Here is a 13,422-nt window from a genome sequence, read left to right on the forward strand (position 1 = left end):
TTCCTGTGCTGATCAATTATTTATCCCTTACAAATGCTAAGATCAAATATGAAGAAAAGTTATGTACCCAAGCTTGACAGGAGGTTTTGGGAGACCGGCAGGGACAAAACACTTTTGAGTCCACAGTGGGTAAAAATGAGTTTCCCGATTCAGTTATACTTTGTCTACAACAAGGCAAAGAATATTCCTTTGTTGCCAGTAGTTAAAAATTAATTCGTAAATTCTGAGGAACTTGTAATTTACACGAAATGTTGCAGTCTTCCAGTCACTGGGATTTTTCTGATGTAACTAGTAAACATATTGTGATATTTGTCACCCTTTACCCTTCATTTTGGTTTTACTACAAAAGGTGATTAAAAAAAACACACACACACTAAATTGCCATCTTTTTGTCCGGAAACGTCTCATCCTTGTGCATGTACAGTTTTAAATAGGCTTTATTTTTTTGAAAATGCTGTCACATTTACAGGAAAATTGACAAGCTAAAGGTACCTGGCCCCAGGTTTAGCAATGATTAGCATCTTCCATTGCTATGGTGTATTTGTTACACTTAACTAGCCAATATTATCACTCGCCTCTTGTTTGTTTTCGATTTGTCATTTGCTTTCTTACCCTCCTCTCTCTGCCTTCAGTGGTGCCGGGTTCTGCCTCGGGCTCCACACCCGTGGCCCTCCCCGTGGCACTCTGTGCTTGCCGGAGCCTCTGACCACACCTCTTGCTTTTCACCCAAACAACGCTGGGCTCCGTCTCCTCCATAACCCTGTAGGCAGCTCCCTCCTGCGAGGAATGCTGTGAGATATCCCATGACGTGGAGTACCGTACTTATTAAGCCAATCCCAGTCGTTTGTATTATTCTCCAAACAAAGCTGCAGTACTTAATCTTGCCACATACTTCTTTCTGTACCTGGGCTGGTATTTCCGAGGGATGGATCCTCAGAGGGGAATCGGTGGGTCCAAGGGTATGGGCTGTGCCCTTCTAGACCTTTTAGAAATCAGGATTTCACAGTAGTGAGTGTTTTATCGGTCCACTCGTTTTCCCATCTTATTCACAAACTATTAAACGCTTGGCTTAATCAAAAGATATCATATTTATGGGGCGCCCGGGTGGCTCAGCCGGTTAAGCATCCAACTTCAGCTCAGGTCATGATCTCGCAGTTTGTTGAGTTCAAGCCCCATGTTGGGCTCTGTGCAGATCGTCTGTTTCCTTCTCTTTCTGGCCCTCCCCCGCTTTCTCTCTCTCTCTCTCTCTCTCTCTCTCTCAAAAATAAATAAACATTAAACAAATTTTTAAAAATATGTGTCATATTTATGATAATTCCATGCTTTAAGAGACTTAATCATTTTTATAGACACCCTCCTTCAGCCCTGTTCACTTTTAAATTGTCTACCCACAGGGTTATATCTTTTTTTTTTTTTTTTTCCTGCTCTGAAATTCTACTATTCTTAGGTCTAAGACATATCTGGACTGCACCCATGTTTCCTCTAAGATAACGCGGTCATTTTCTGCTACTGCCTTTTCACATGGTCAGAGTTAAATTTTATGCAGCAGTTCCTCTCGTTAAATATCTAAATTTGAGCACTTTAATCTCCACCAAAGGAGGTAAAGGACATATCTGAAGCTCTGCTTTCAACAGAATGAGGCTTCCATCAGCGAACAGACAGTCCAAACCTCTCTAGGTTTCCTGTGCGGGTTTGCATCTCGTTTTGGGAAAACATGACTCATTTTCTCAGTGTGGCCTGGCGGTCTGTGGTCTGCCGTCCCTCCAACAAACCTCCATCGCCCTTCCCCCGTTTCTGCTTTGCCGAATGCTTCCCACCGTCTTCCCCCCGCTGCTGTGGGTATTTCCACAGTAGGCGTGCACGTTTTGGAGAGAGTTCCAGTTCACTTCTCTGTTTTTAGGCAGTACAACCTTGGATGGCAAGTGACTTGTTCTGCGAGTGTTCCGCAAGACGAGCAAGCATTGCTAATAAATTTTAGCTTGATAAAACGAGCGATGTCTTGCAATACGAGTAGTACCTGATTCCAAAAGCCACATGATCACAACTGAACCAATGGTTCTTCTCTCCCTCCCTCCCTCCCTCTCTCTCTCTCTTGCTCTTGGCTCTCGCTCTCATTCTCGTTCTCGCTCCCTGCAGGATTGTGGGTGATCGTCTCCCATGCTCGGATGCTTAGTCTCAGGCCGTGGTGTTTGGCAGAAATCAGTGATTTTTCAGAACGTTGGAAGGTGCCCACAACTGGCACTAGAGTATTTTTTGTCACTTCCAAGCACCTATGGACGGTCCTTTGCTTCATTCTAGGTCAGGCCGACTGCAGATGTAGACCCTTTCCTCTGCTGCCTTATTGCCAGTTACATTAAATACAGTCTCTGACAAGAGTTTATTAACACTGCACGGTAGTCAACATCTTTTAGTGATGCTGAAAGTCGTCCTACACAATAACCCTCCCCTCTTTCGTCTCCCTCACACCAGCCACAAAGGCTTTCAAAGGTAAGTGCAGGTTAATTTGTTTATTGTTCTTTATATTTTGTATTTGCTTTTTATTTTATATTATATTACAGGATTGTGATCATGCTTATATGAATGTTTGGGGTTGTGGAACAAATCGTCTGAATTTCCATTATTTCTTATGGGGAAATTCGAGCTTTGATATACAAGTGCTTTGGATTACAAACATGTTTCGGGGATGATTTATGCTTACAAACCAAGGTTTTACCGTATGTGGGTCCTTGAAGCAGAGCGTATGCCTGTATTTCCTTATTCGTATCCCCAGTTTTATTTCCCTGATTCTCAGTGGCTTTTATAATAAGGTCAACCTCCATGTCCCCCATTTCAGAATTCATTTTGTTTAGTGTCCAGGCTCTGTTCGTGGTCATGGGAACTATTGTAGCAAAACGGATTTGTTTAGACCCTGTTGTATCACCCCCACGATTACTGGGACCCCTGTTACCGCTGTTGTTGCTCCTGTATTATCGACATCTGAGCTGGGCGGGCCTGAAACTTGCTTCTTTTCTGCTGTCCTGTCAGTTCCTCACACAAGGCTTCAAAACCACTGGTGACACCTTCTTAGCTTCCTTTTGGGCTTTCCAGTAATTGTGATTACCAAAAAGTGCACCTAAAGTTGAAGAGAAGAGCAACACACTCTGCGTTTGACATCATCAACCATGGCCCCATTACTTCACTGTGAGGGATTTCCTTTTACTGCTCGCCATTCCTCTTCCGGTATTAAGATGGTTTCCATGTTTTCATGGAGCAAAAGTAAATGTTTAGTTGTTGAGGCACACGCTATGTTATGCAATTTTTGTACATATACCTAGACATCTGTGCACATATTGTGTTGTTGTTGTTGTTTAAAGTATTTATTTATTTATTTTCAGAGAGAGAGAGAATCCGAAGCAGGCGCCTCTGACAGGGGGGCTCATCTCCGGAAGCGTGAGCTCATGACCCAAGCCGCAACTAAGAGTCGGACGCTTAACCGACTGAGCCACCCAGGTGCCCCACGTGCACATATTTTGAAATGTAATTATTAAATAATGATTGAATTAAAATGAAATGTGAAATGTAATCAACGGAACTCTTATCAGGAATTTTAGCAAACACTAAACCAGTGGTTGGCACACCGCGATCTAAGAGTCCTGGGGATTCCCAAGACCTTTCAGGGGGTTCATGAAATCAAAACTATGTTCGTAAAAAATACTAAGATGTTATTTTCCTTTCTCTTTATGTTGGTATTCGCACCGTGCTCACATTACAACAGATTAAATTCAGAAGTGGATAGGAGATCCTAGCAGTCATTTGATTAAGGCAACCATTAAAGAAATTTGCGAAAAAAAAGTAAAACAATGCTATTCCTTTCACCAAGTTTTAATTTAATTAAAGATTTTATTTTTTTCAGTAATCTCCACACCCAACTTGAGGTTCGAACTCAGAACTCTGAGGCTAAGAGTCTCATGCTCTACCAACTGAACCAGCCAGGAGCCCCTCACCAATTTTTTATTTCTTTTATTTCTTTTATTCCTTTTTTCTTTATTTATTTTAGTTTTCTTAAATTTTATTTTTAATTTACATCCAAATTAGTTAGCAAATAGTGCAACGATGTAGATTCCTTAATGCCCCTTACCCCTTTAGCCCATCCCCCCCACAAACCCTCTGTTTGTTCTCCATATTTATGAGTCTCTTATGCTTTGTCCCCCTCCCTGTTTTTATATTATTTTTGTTTCCCTTCCCTTATGTTCATCTGTTTTGTCTCTTAATGTCCTCATATGAGTGAAGTCATATGATAATTGTCTTTCTCTGACTGACTAATTTCACTTAGCATAATACCCTCCAGTTCCATCTTTTTTATATTTTAAGTTTATTCATTTATTTTGAGAGACAGCACAAGCAGGGAAGAGGAAGAGAGAAGAAGAGACAGAATCCCAAGTAGGTTCACACCATCAGCATAGAGCCTGATGTAGGGCTCAAACATAATGTGAGATTATGACCTGAGCTGAGATCAAGAGTCAGACACTTCACTGACTGCACCACCCAGGCACCCCACCAATTTTTTATTTTAGAAAATCCTTTTTGAAATATGTTGACATGTAATAGATTGAATAAAGATATATGTTTTTAATTCCTCAATTTAATTTGTAACATAGTAAATAATATTCGATATAACCTACATAAACAAAAGTTCTTTGGGGTCCTTAGTAATTTTTAAGAGTGGAAAGTGCTCCTGAGTCCCAAAATTCTGAGAGTTGCTGCTCAAAAATGATTATTTAAATTCAGTCTGCATAGTTTTCTTGGAACTTCCTTTGAATTTTTTTTTTTTTTTTTACCTGAAACGGTGGGAGAATTCTATCTACTATTTCCATCCTCAACTATATAGCAGGTTTTTATTCTAACAACTCTCTTCATATATGTCTATAAATATAAATAAAAAGGAAAAAGAAAAAAGGAATTGGAAACCCTATCTCATAAGACCCAAAAGAAACATACAGATGGCTAAAAAAAAACGCAGTCTCTGAGAAGTAAAAATTTCTTCTGGCACAAGCTGAGTGTAATTGTGTATAATTACACAATTATAACTGTGTGTAAAAATAATAAAATAAAGAAGATAATGTCATCCTTGTCCATTCCCAGCATCCATTTCTCCAAAAGTCTTAACCTCATAGCCTTTTTCTACAGCTTTCCTGAAAAACTCAACATGCATACAGGTCATCTATTAAAGTGGGCCATTAAACAGCTTTTAGCTTATTCACGAGTTGTGCGTCCATCACACCATCGGTTTTAGAGATTTTCATTGTTCCTAAAAGAAACCCTGTACCCATAAGCCCTCCCCAGCCAACACTCCCCCCACACACACACCCTCCAGCCCTAGGCGACCACGAATCTGCTTTCTGTCTCTACGTTCTCCTATTCTGAATGTTTCATGCACGTGGAATCATACAGTATGTGTCCTTCGTGACTGGCTCCTTCCACTTAACATAATGTTTTTGAGGTTTGTACAGGTCGTAGCACAAGTCAGCACTTCATTTCTTTTTCTTGCCAAATAACATTTCGTTATGTGGGTATACCACATTTTAGTTATTCATCCATCAGTCGATGGGTATTTGGATGGTTTCTATTTCATGACTGTCATGAAAAATGTTGCTATGAACATGTACAAGCGTTTGTGTGTACTATGGTTTTTACTTCTCGGGGGTATAGACCCAGGAGTGGGTGTGCTGGGTCATAGGGTAACTCTCCATTTAAGATTTTGAGGATGGCCAGAATGTTTTCCACGGGGGCTGAGACATTTTACATTCCCTCAGCTATACACGAATAATCCAATTTCTCTATGTCTTTACCAACGCTTGTTATTTATTTATTTGTTTAAATTTTTCTAGCCATCCTGGTGGGTGTGAAGTGGCATCTCATTATGGTTTGATTTGCGGGAAGTCTTTTAATTGGGAAATGAATGTTGTCAACTGGTGAGTTCTAGTACCTTGGGCTTTAGATGGCCAGACTCCTCAAAGTGCTTATTCTAACGTGGATGCCGCCCTCAATCTTTTCTCCTAAAGCAATTAAATTTAGGGCATTTTTATTTCCGTAGGTCTTCTGGTGAACCCGATTATCTGTCGGCGTGGCTTAGAGAATTCACAGACGTCACTGGCAGTCACAAGGTCACCGCCCTGGGCTCTCTGTTGTCCCAGACGTGGTGTCTGTTGGGTGGTGCTGTGCAAAGTCAAGAGCACTGGCTTTAGGTGAGATCCAAGGTCAAAATGATCCCCAATTCTTCCCAGTTATGCAAACACTATTATGTAATTGATGTCATCGCTCCAGTCTCAGTTGTTCAAGTATAAAGCAGGGATGTCCCCATTGATGTAAAAGCAATATGCCATAAGGGTCAGAGACACAAGCTTTAGAGCAGATCGGCCTGGATTGTGATCCAGCCCTGCAATTTCTTAGCTACGTGGCCTTGGGCAAGTTGCTTAACCTCTCTGATCCTTTGTTCCTTCACCTGGCACTTACCCATAGAACTGGAGTAAGGACTAAAGGAGAAACTATGTAAAGTGGCTGGCATATAGTATAACATTCAACAATTGTTAGTCAATCCTTCTGTTGAATGATACTGTTGTGAAATTTAATAAGGTAAGGCAAAACTTGGAAAGTTGAATGATGTGAAGAGTTGAGGAAATGGAAAAAGAAATTTCGTCTACCAACCTAACAGAATTTAGGCGAGTTAATGTGTTCGTGACCCAGTCACCCCATTCCAAGGATATATTGCAGAAAAACTCTCATAAAAGATCTATGAGGGGACATACACAGAGAATATTCGTCAAAGTGCTGTGTGTGGGGGCAAGAATTGGAGACACTTATGGAGGACACGGACAAGCACAAGGTGTTGGGTACACAGTGTAGACCACCTTGCAGCAGTTAGTATCACAGACAAATAGGAATAGAGACAGACCTTTAAAAAAGGGAAAAACTGAGTATATCTGCTGAGAATTGACTAGGAAAAGAGATAACACATTAAGTAGTTTAAAACAGAGAGATTTTTTAAAAATTTATTTTAGAGAGAAAGAGCACGAACGGGGGAGAGAGGCAGAGGGAGAGAGAGTCTTAAGCAGGCTCCACGCTGTTAGAGCAGAGCCCAGCTCCGGGCTCAATCCCATGACCCTGGGATCATGACCTGAGCCAAAGCCAAGAGTTGGACGCTTTACCAAATGGACCACCCAGGCGCCCCGAGAGAATTTAATATGAGGAATTCGTTACACAGGTGATGAAACAGTTAAGAAAACAAACGGGATAGGTGAGGCTCAGGCATTTTAATGACAGGAAGTCGTCTCCACCCCAGGAGGTGAGAGGGACAAGGGGAGAAAGTGATGTGACCTAAGTCCAGGGGCTGAGGTCACTCTGCAGAAGCTGGAACTACAGCAGGGTTGTTCAGCGGAGACTGGAGCTCTGGAGAAGACACACTTGCTGTAGGAGATCCTAAAAAAGACAGAGAAGGCGCACCACCAGTTTCTCCCTTCTCCTCTCTTCCATCCTCCTATCTCCCCCCGGTGCTTTTACTTTGCAAAACAGAGCGGGGAAAAACAGAGATGGATTTGAGAATCTCAGATCCCAGCCAGGACAAAGAATGAGCACAGTTATCTATGTGAATTACAAGTACATCCACGCTCCATCAAAACCACTTATCTGGTAAGGAGCCTACAAACTCAAGTACACAGATAGAGCACGGAGTAACTGCCTAGGCAGGGGTGAGATAAAGAGGAAGAAGCAAGGACAATGAACTACCTTGAGGTACACAAGGCAAGAAGAGGTTGAGGTGACGATGACTTTAGGGTAAGTGAACATGATACTCGGTTGACTGCTGGTTAATTCCCATGGAGAAAGGAATGAATGCTTAGGTTATGGACTATTAGCACTTTGGTGGACGTGTTGATTCCCTTAATTGTAGAGAATCACAGAACATGGAGTTGTGAAAGGCCTTAAATCCTTTGCATCTTCTGAAGCAACTTAATGCGTTAGGAAGACTGTAGGCTTTATAGTCAGGTAAACCTGGGTTTACTGACCGGAGGACTGTATGATGGTTAAACTTCTCTGAGCCTCAACGTCCTTGCCTATGAAATGGGGGTATAATAAATACCTTGCGGGGTGCCGGGGTGGCTCAGTTAAGCATCCAACTCTTGATCTCAGCTCAGGTCTTGATCTCAGGGTCATGAGTTCAAGCTCTGCCTTGGGCTCTGTGCTGGGTGTGAACCTTACCTCAAAAATTACATACATACATACATACATACATACATACATACATACATACCTTGCAAGAAAGGATTGGGAATCATACAGTAGAATAATAAACATAGTGTCTGCAACAGAGCTGACTTTTGATAAGTGGGAGCTATCATCTGATCCAAATCCCTCACCTTCCAGGGAAAGAAGTAGAGGGTACCATCTCATCGAAGTTAGAGGCATACCCCAGAATCACAGACATAGGGCAGAGTTGATTATGGATCTTGAATCTCCATATTTAAAATCTATTCGAATGGCTATAAGGGGTATATACCTAGGAGTGGAACTGGAGTTATGACTTTAGGAAAAATTCCTAGAAGAAGGATTGCTGTGTGAAAAAGTTAATAAAAAGTTTTGTTACATACTGGAAAATCCCCCTCCAAAAAGGCTGTACATATTTGCATTTCTAACAGTAAGTTATGAGAGCATCTTGAACATTCTTTTAAAAGAGAAGTGATATCTCTAGAACATTAGAACTGAGGTAATTTTGGGCACCTGGGTGGCTTAGTTGGTTGGGCGTCTGACTCCTGCTTTTGACTCACGTCAGGATGTCACGGTCGTGGGATTGAGCCCTGCATCAGGAGTGTGGAGTGTGGAGCCTGCTTGGGATTCTCTCCTTCTGTCCCTCTGCTCCTCACCAGCTTGTGTGTGTGCATGTGCTCGATCTCCAAAATAAAAACAAAAACAAAAACTGAGGAGATTTCATGGTCTGTGTGACCCAAGAGATCTCATTCATTATTTAAATCAATTAAGAGTTGGGTGTTCTGTGACTTGCAACCAAAAACATTCTAATTTATACCACGAGCAACTTTATTATTATTATCCCAAGAAATATCTCATAAGAATATATTCCCTAGGCTTTTCAAAGAAGAGATGGGTGAAAAAAATATCTTTGCATGACACTTTTTCATTCCAGGAAACAGTTTTTCATCTTGATGTTAATGCCCAATGTTACTAGGTCTAGATCCTTGCCTCTCGGAACGCAAAAGTGGGCGTTACTATTATCAGGACTAAATTTCTAGTTCCTCACGTCCTAGAGGTTAGGTCCAAAACTTTTATCAAGAAAGTTTAACAAGGCACTGGGGCGCCTGGGTGGCGCAGTCGGTTAAGCGACCGACTTCAGCCAGGTCACGATCTCGCGGTCCGTGAGTTCGAGCCCCGCGTCAGGCTCTGGGCTGATGGCTCGGAGCCTGGAGCCTGTTTCCGATTCTGTGTCTCCTCTCTCTCTGCCCCTCCCCCGTTCATGCTCTGTCTCTCTCTGTCCCAAAAATAAATAAACGTTGGAAAAAAAAAAAATTTAAAAAACAAGGCATAAAAACTTGTCGGTCAGAATGAAAGCTATGTTCATCTATTTTGGCTGAATCATGCCTCTATTTTGAATTTACCGTCTTCCTGCCTTTCTCGATTACAATTATATTCCTGCTTTTCTGAGCTTTTGCTTTATCGCTCAAAACCTTTCATATATCCTGTTACAGATTGTTGAGTGTGGGTCCCGAGAACTGCAAAGAGCCTGGGATTTTACTCTTCCAGCCAGCTCATGAGTTGGCTCGCCACAATTTCGTGGATGCTGATAAAAGACGGAAGAGTCCAAGCCAGCAGCCAGAATGCCAGCGTCTCTTTACACTGGTTACAGAAGCCCCAGTAAAGCACAGGAATTGTGAAGAGGGTAGGGCAACATGTACACATGGAGTAGGTTGCCTTATAGGAGAGGAAATTTCAGCTCAGGGAACCCAAATATTTTATAATGGGCAGTAAGCAGCACTTTGCTCTTGAGGGAGACATTGTATCTATCTTCTGTAGCTGTTCATTACACGGATGCCTTGGATATCTTGCAGACTTAGAAAAATTAGACTTTGCATTTCTAAGACAGGAAATCCAGGACCCCAGTTCAAAAGGGATTATAGCTTAAGGCATCACTATCATCAATATGATCGGAATTGTATGAAGATTTGCGGACTTGCCCTGGGGAGCAAATAAGTCGGCACATCTTCTAAAAGGATGCATTTTCAATATATGTCTACGTATTTTTAGAAATTCACTATCTTGTTTCTTTGTGTGGGAGTGGGTGGGGAGAAGGCAGTTATCACATTAACTAAACCTACACATGGTAACTCTTCTGTTACCCAAGCGTGTCTTTTATGGAGCCTGTTTCACTGTCTTTCCAAGTGTTTTTTCTTCCCAACCACATACAGGATCCCAGTTGAAAAGATTGCAGTTAAAAATGGTTTTTCTTCCATCTCGTATTCTTGTGATATTTTAGTACATAGAGAAGTTTCAGCAGCCTTCACGATGTGCCACTCTGGACGTCTGCCGGACAGGCTCATCTCTTAATCTGGCCCTAACCACCACCATCACGGTAAACAAGGGATGTATATTGAGTATCCTATCTTTGGCACTGTGTTAAGTGATGATCTAAGAAAGATAGGGAGGTAGGAAGGGAATCGCTATTTTGTGTTAGATGCTGTACTAGCCGTTTTCAGCACAGTTTTTCATCATCACAACACAGCGATAACTACGGTCCAGAGTGATAAGTAGTGCGTATCATGGTAATGAGTGACAAAACCGGATTTAAAACTCTAGGTGTACCTGATATCAAAATCCATGATGATTTTAGAAAATTTATCTTGGAATTCAAGAAAATTGTAACTCAGGGAGAAAAGCTCTGTGCAACAAAAGAATCATACTAATATAGGTCGTGCATTAAATGTGACTATAGACAGTAAGTGTCACTGGAAAATTCTCCCGGTTAAGGTAATTACCACCATAGTCCACGGTGGTATTGTACTTTGGTCAATCACCAGTGCTCTGTGTTCGGCATGAACTGAGAATGGGTTTTGTTGGAAGGCTTTTGGGAGAGCCTGTTGGTGGTAACATTAATTCAGGCAGTCAACTTAGGTGCACACTTTGCTTTTCACAAGAGGAATTCAAGTGGAGGCGGGATTCGTACTACCTTGCTTTCTACTTCAGAGAAAAACAAAACCCCTCAGCCTTGACCTTCCTCAACCTCTTTGAGCTTCCTACCCCAGAATATAGCTGCATCTGCACCCATTTTTGAGCCTAGTCTCTGCTCACAGTGAAAGAACATTCTTTCTCCGATGGCGTCTTTAACCAGTATGTTTCTACAGCTCTTTCCTGTCACATACATTTTTTTTTTATTTTTAATTTTTATTTTAGAGAGAGAATGGAAAAGGGGCAGAGAGAGAGAGAGAGAAGGAGAGAATCCCAAGCAGGCTCCTTGCTTAGCACAGAGCCTGATGTGGGGGTCAATCCCACCACCCTGGGATAATGACCTGAGCTGGAGTCTAGAGTCTGGCACTTAACCAACTGAGCCACGCAGACACCCCATTTCCTGTCAGCATTTAAAAAAAATTTTTTTTTCAACGTTTATTTATTTTTGGGACAGAGAGAGAGACAGAGCATGAATGGGGGAGGGGGCAGAGAGAGAGGGAGACACAGAATCGGAAACAGGCTCCAGGCTCTGAGCCATCAGCCCAGCGCCTGACGCGGGGCTCGAACTCACGGACCGCGAGATCGTGACCTGGCTGAAGTCGGACGCTTAACCGACTGCGTCACCCAGGCGCCCCATCTGTCAGCATTTAAATGTGCCCCAGGCTTTGCCTTCTTAACGACTCTTCCTCGATTTCTTCTTGTTACTATGTATCTCCTTCCTTCACAACCAAGTTTTTTATTCATTTTTTTAAAAAATTTTTATTTATTTTTGAGATAGAGAGAGACAGAAACAGAGCATAAGCAGGGGAGGGGTGGAGAGAGAGAGAGAGAGAGAGAGAGAGAGAGAGAGAATCCAAAGCAGGCTCCAGGCTCGAAGTTGTCAGCACAGAGCCTGATGCAGGGCTCGAACTCACAGACCGTGAGATCATGGACTGAGCCGAAGTCGGATGCCCAGTCGACTGAGCCACTCAGGTGCCCCAGTCTTATTTATTTAAAAATATTTTTTTTAGTGTTTTTATTTTATTTTTGAGAGACAGAGTGCAAGCAGGGGAGGGGCGGAGAGGGGGAGACACAGAATCCGAAGCGGGCTCCAGGCTCTAGGCTCTGAGCTGTCAGCACAGAACCTGACTAGGGCTCGAACTCATGGACTAGGAGATCATGACCTGAGCGGAAGTCAAACACTTAACCACCTGAGCCACCCAGGTGCCCCGCAACCAAGTTTCTTTGAAGAACAGTTTGCATTCATGCTCTTCCTTTCCTAGTTCTCATTAATTTGTTGACTCAGCACAATTTGTTCACCAAAGTAATGTGGGCCAAAATTGTGCCTCAGTTTCCTCATCTGTAATACACGGGGATAATAGTAACTACCTCATTGGACTGTGTGGATTTAACTAATTATTAAATATAAAGCACTTAGGACACATACTAAGCATTGTTAACTGTTAACTGTAATTACTATTATTATAATTATTTAATTACAAAGATTCTCTCAAAGTTAGTGTACTTTTTTTTCAGAATTAACCATGAATCACATGTACAGCCAGCCAGAGGCTTTTAACCCACAAATGGACAAAAAGCCCTGCCTGCTCAGTTACTGCTTTGTTTATGGGAAAGAGAGAGAGAGAGAGAGAGAGAAGGATGGAAGAAGAAAGTAGAGAAAGAAAAAAGGAAAGAAAGGAAGGAAGGAAAGGAGAAAGAAAGAAAGAACGAAAGAAAGAAGGAAAGAGAGAAAGAAAGAAAGAAAAGAAAGAGAAAGAAAGAACATGCTGCCAGTTTTACCTACTAAAGACGAACTGAAGTTGATGAGAAGAAAAAACCGCCAGCCGCCTCCCGGTCTCCTTGGAGACGCGGTCTGAAACCACCTGAGCGGGGGACGCCCGTAAGCCTTACTGCGCATGCCCACCGCCTTCCCGGTGGAGGGCGGGTGTAGTGCGCATGCCCGTGTCCGGGTCAGCGGGTCAGCGCGTCTGACTGGCTGCGGGGCCGCGGGGACTCGCGGTAAATGGCGCTGGTGGCGCGAAAGTTGAGTGTCGGGTGCGCAGAGCTTTCGGGGCGATGTGTAGCGACTTCCACAGGGCTGAGTCTGGGACGCAGGTGAGAGGCACCGGGATGGGAAACGAGAGAGCCGTGAACCAGGGCCGCGGGCGGGCGAGGGAGGCGGCGCGGGCGTCCTGGCCCGGGGTGGGGGGGGGGGGGGGCGGGGAGGGAGAGCCGCGC

The 13,422-nt window shown here is 42.9% G+C and overlaps 1 protein-coding gene and 2 long non-coding RNA genes across 7 annotated transcripts in view; 2 read left to right on the top strand and 1 right to left on the bottom strand.

Annotated features, from left to right (window-relative positions):
- The first annotated feature begins 2,104 nt into the window (after positions 1 to 2,104).
- Positions 2,105 to 10,354, top strand: LOC112866909 (uncharacterized). The gene is made up of 4 exons (XR_003224135.2): positions 2,105 to 2,487; positions 3,375 to 3,516; positions 6,074 to 6,224; positions 9,732 to 10,354. It is a non-coding gene; the product is annotated as an uncharacterized LOC112866909 (long non-coding RNA).
- LOC147582928 (uncharacterized) lies at positions 7,015 to 9,035 on the bottom strand. Its single transcript, XR_015242584.1, has 2 exons — positions 8,752 to 9,035; positions 7,015 to 7,455 (listed from the first exon to the last, which is right to left on the bottom strand). It is a non-coding gene; the product is annotated as an uncharacterized LOC147582928 (long non-coding RNA).
- A 2,795-nt stretch (positions 10,355 to 13,149) lies between the features above and the next one.
- XRCC2 (X-ray repair cross complementing 2) overlaps positions 13,150 to 13,422 on the top strand; it is a 181,382-nt gene continuing 181,109 nt past the window's right edge. For 4 of the 5 annotated variants that reach the window (XR_015243787.1, XR_015243791.1, XR_015243788.1 and 1 more), the window contains exon 1: positions 13,268 to 13,299. Coding sequence is in view for 1 of the 5 variants with exons in the window: in XM_086685670.1 (XP_086541796.1) it covers positions 13,261 to 13,299 (39 nt within the window). In the remaining 4 variants the exon portion in view is untranslated. Of the gene's footprint in view, positions 13,300 to 13,422 lie in introns of all 5 variants that reach the window. The other variant, XM_086685670.1, reaches the window with a different exon arrangement.

This window comes from Puma concolor, chromosome A2 (genome assembly GCF_028749965.1).
Source record: "Puma concolor isolate L17-30 chromosome A2, mPumCon1.1.hap2, whole genome shotgun sequence".
Lineage (NCBI taxonomy): Eukaryota > Metazoa > Chordata > Mammalia > Carnivora > Felidae > Puma > Puma concolor.